At 50.6% G+C, this 1,701-nt stretch overlaps 1 protein-coding gene across 1 annotated transcript; it reads left to right on the forward strand.

Moving 5' to 3' along the window:
• Positions 1-454: 454 nt before the first annotated feature.
• Positions 455-1,369, forward strand: LOC148593469 (olfactory receptor 14C36-like). The gene has a single exon (XM_088530771.1). It carries the CDS (start codon positions 455-457, stop codon positions 1,367-1,369), a length of 915 nt encoding a protein of 304 aa, XP_088386897.1.
• Positions 1,370-1,701: the final 332 nt, after the last annotated feature.

Genomic DNA, 1,701 nt, shown 5'->3' on the forward strand with positions numbered 1-1,701 from the left:
CTGTCTAGGTGCCCCAGGGAGAAGCCTCCTGGAATCTGAGGTCACAGAATCGCTGCAGGGAGGTGGGTGTGGGCAGCTGGCAGGAGCCCAAGGTGTTACTGGCTCCAAGGGGTGGGCGGAAGCCTGCCTGACATTCCCTCTGGTGGACATGATGTAAAGGAATCCTCTGCTCCCCATTCTGTCATTTAATTGACGGGTAACATGAGTGCAAGCATCCTACACCTCCAAGGTGAGAGCACAGCGCAATTGAGACCAAGGCAGATGAAAAGGCCAGCTCTGCTCCCCCAGCATCAAGGCCAAGAGCTGACGCCATAGAGCTCAAGGATGGTCCTGCTAAAAACGGGGGGAGGCAATGAGTGTGTGTTTGGGCAAGGATATGAGCAAGTTTTGCTCAGAGAAGTTTTCTCTACCTTGTCCATGTCTTTTCTTCCTCAGATATGCTGCAAAGGAACAAATGTCCAACAGCAGCTCCCTCAGCGAGTTCCTCCTCCTGCCATTCACAGACATGCGGGAGCTGCAGCTCTTGCACTTCTCGCTCTTCCTGGCCATCTACCTGGCTGCCCTTCTGGCCAACGGCCTCATCATCACAGCCGTAGCCTGCGACCACCGCCTCCACACCCCCATGTACTTCTTCCTCCTCAACCTCTCCCTCCTTGACCTTGGCTCCATCTCCACCACTGTCCCCAAATCCATGGCCAATTCCTTCTTGGACACCAGGGCCATTTCCTACTGGGGATGTGCTGCACAGGTCTTAACTTTTACCTTTTTCATTTCAGCAGAGTTTTCCCTTCTCACAGTCACGGCCTATGACCGCTATGTTGCCATCTGCAGACCCCTGCACTATGAAATCCTCATGGACAGCAGAGCTTGTGTCAAAATGACAGCCGCTGTCTGGGCATCTAATTTTCTCTGTGCTCTCCTGCACACTGCTAATACATTTTCCATTCCGCTCTGCCAAGGCAATGTGGTGGAGCAGTTCTTCTGTGAGATCCCCCAGATCCTCAAGCTCTCCTGCGGAGATGCCTACCTCAGAGACATTGGGGTTTTTATTCTTGCCATTTGTTTAGTTTTGGAGTGTTTCATTTTCATTGTACTGTCCTATGTGCAGATCTTCAGAGCTGTGCTGATGATCCCCTCCGAGCAGGGCCGCCACAAAGCCTTTTCCATGTGCCTCCCGCACCTGGCCATGGTCTCCTTGTTCATCAGCACTGGCACATTTGCCTACTTGAAGCCCCCGTCCATCTCCTCCCCATCTCTGGATCTGGTGCTGGCCATTTTATACTCAGTGGTGCCTCCAGCACTGAACCCTCTCATCTATCGCCTAAGGAACAAGGAGCTCAAGCAGGCACTGAAGAAACTAATCCAATAGTTACTTGTTCAGCAGCAATAAACTGCTTCTCCCTTTTCATTCATAAATGACTTCTAATTTATCTCACACTGCTTTTGTCTTTCGAGCATTCTCTCTGTGATAAGGTTTATGTGTTTGAATTCATCCCACTTTTCTCCAGCAGCATGAATCCAGTCTTTCTTACCCAGAGGCCTTTTGTAAATCTGCTTTTCACTGTCAGAGGTGTTCTCCCTCTAATAAAAGGGTCTGTTGTGAGTGCAGTTCTTGCAAGTTGGGCTCCTCTTACAGAGATGAAGCCAAGAATCTGCTCTAGGACTGTGAAGCTGAAGGAGTCTGTTGCTTTCCAGGGCTCT

Source organism: Tinamus guttatus, unplaced genomic scaffold (genome assembly GCF_059628265.1).
Source record: "Tinamus guttatus ecotype Peru unplaced genomic scaffold, ASM5962826v1 Tinamus_guttatus_pri_ptg000387l, whole genome shotgun sequence".
Lineage (NCBI taxonomy): Eukaryota > Metazoa > Chordata > Aves > Tinamiformes > Tinamidae > Tinamus > Tinamus guttatus.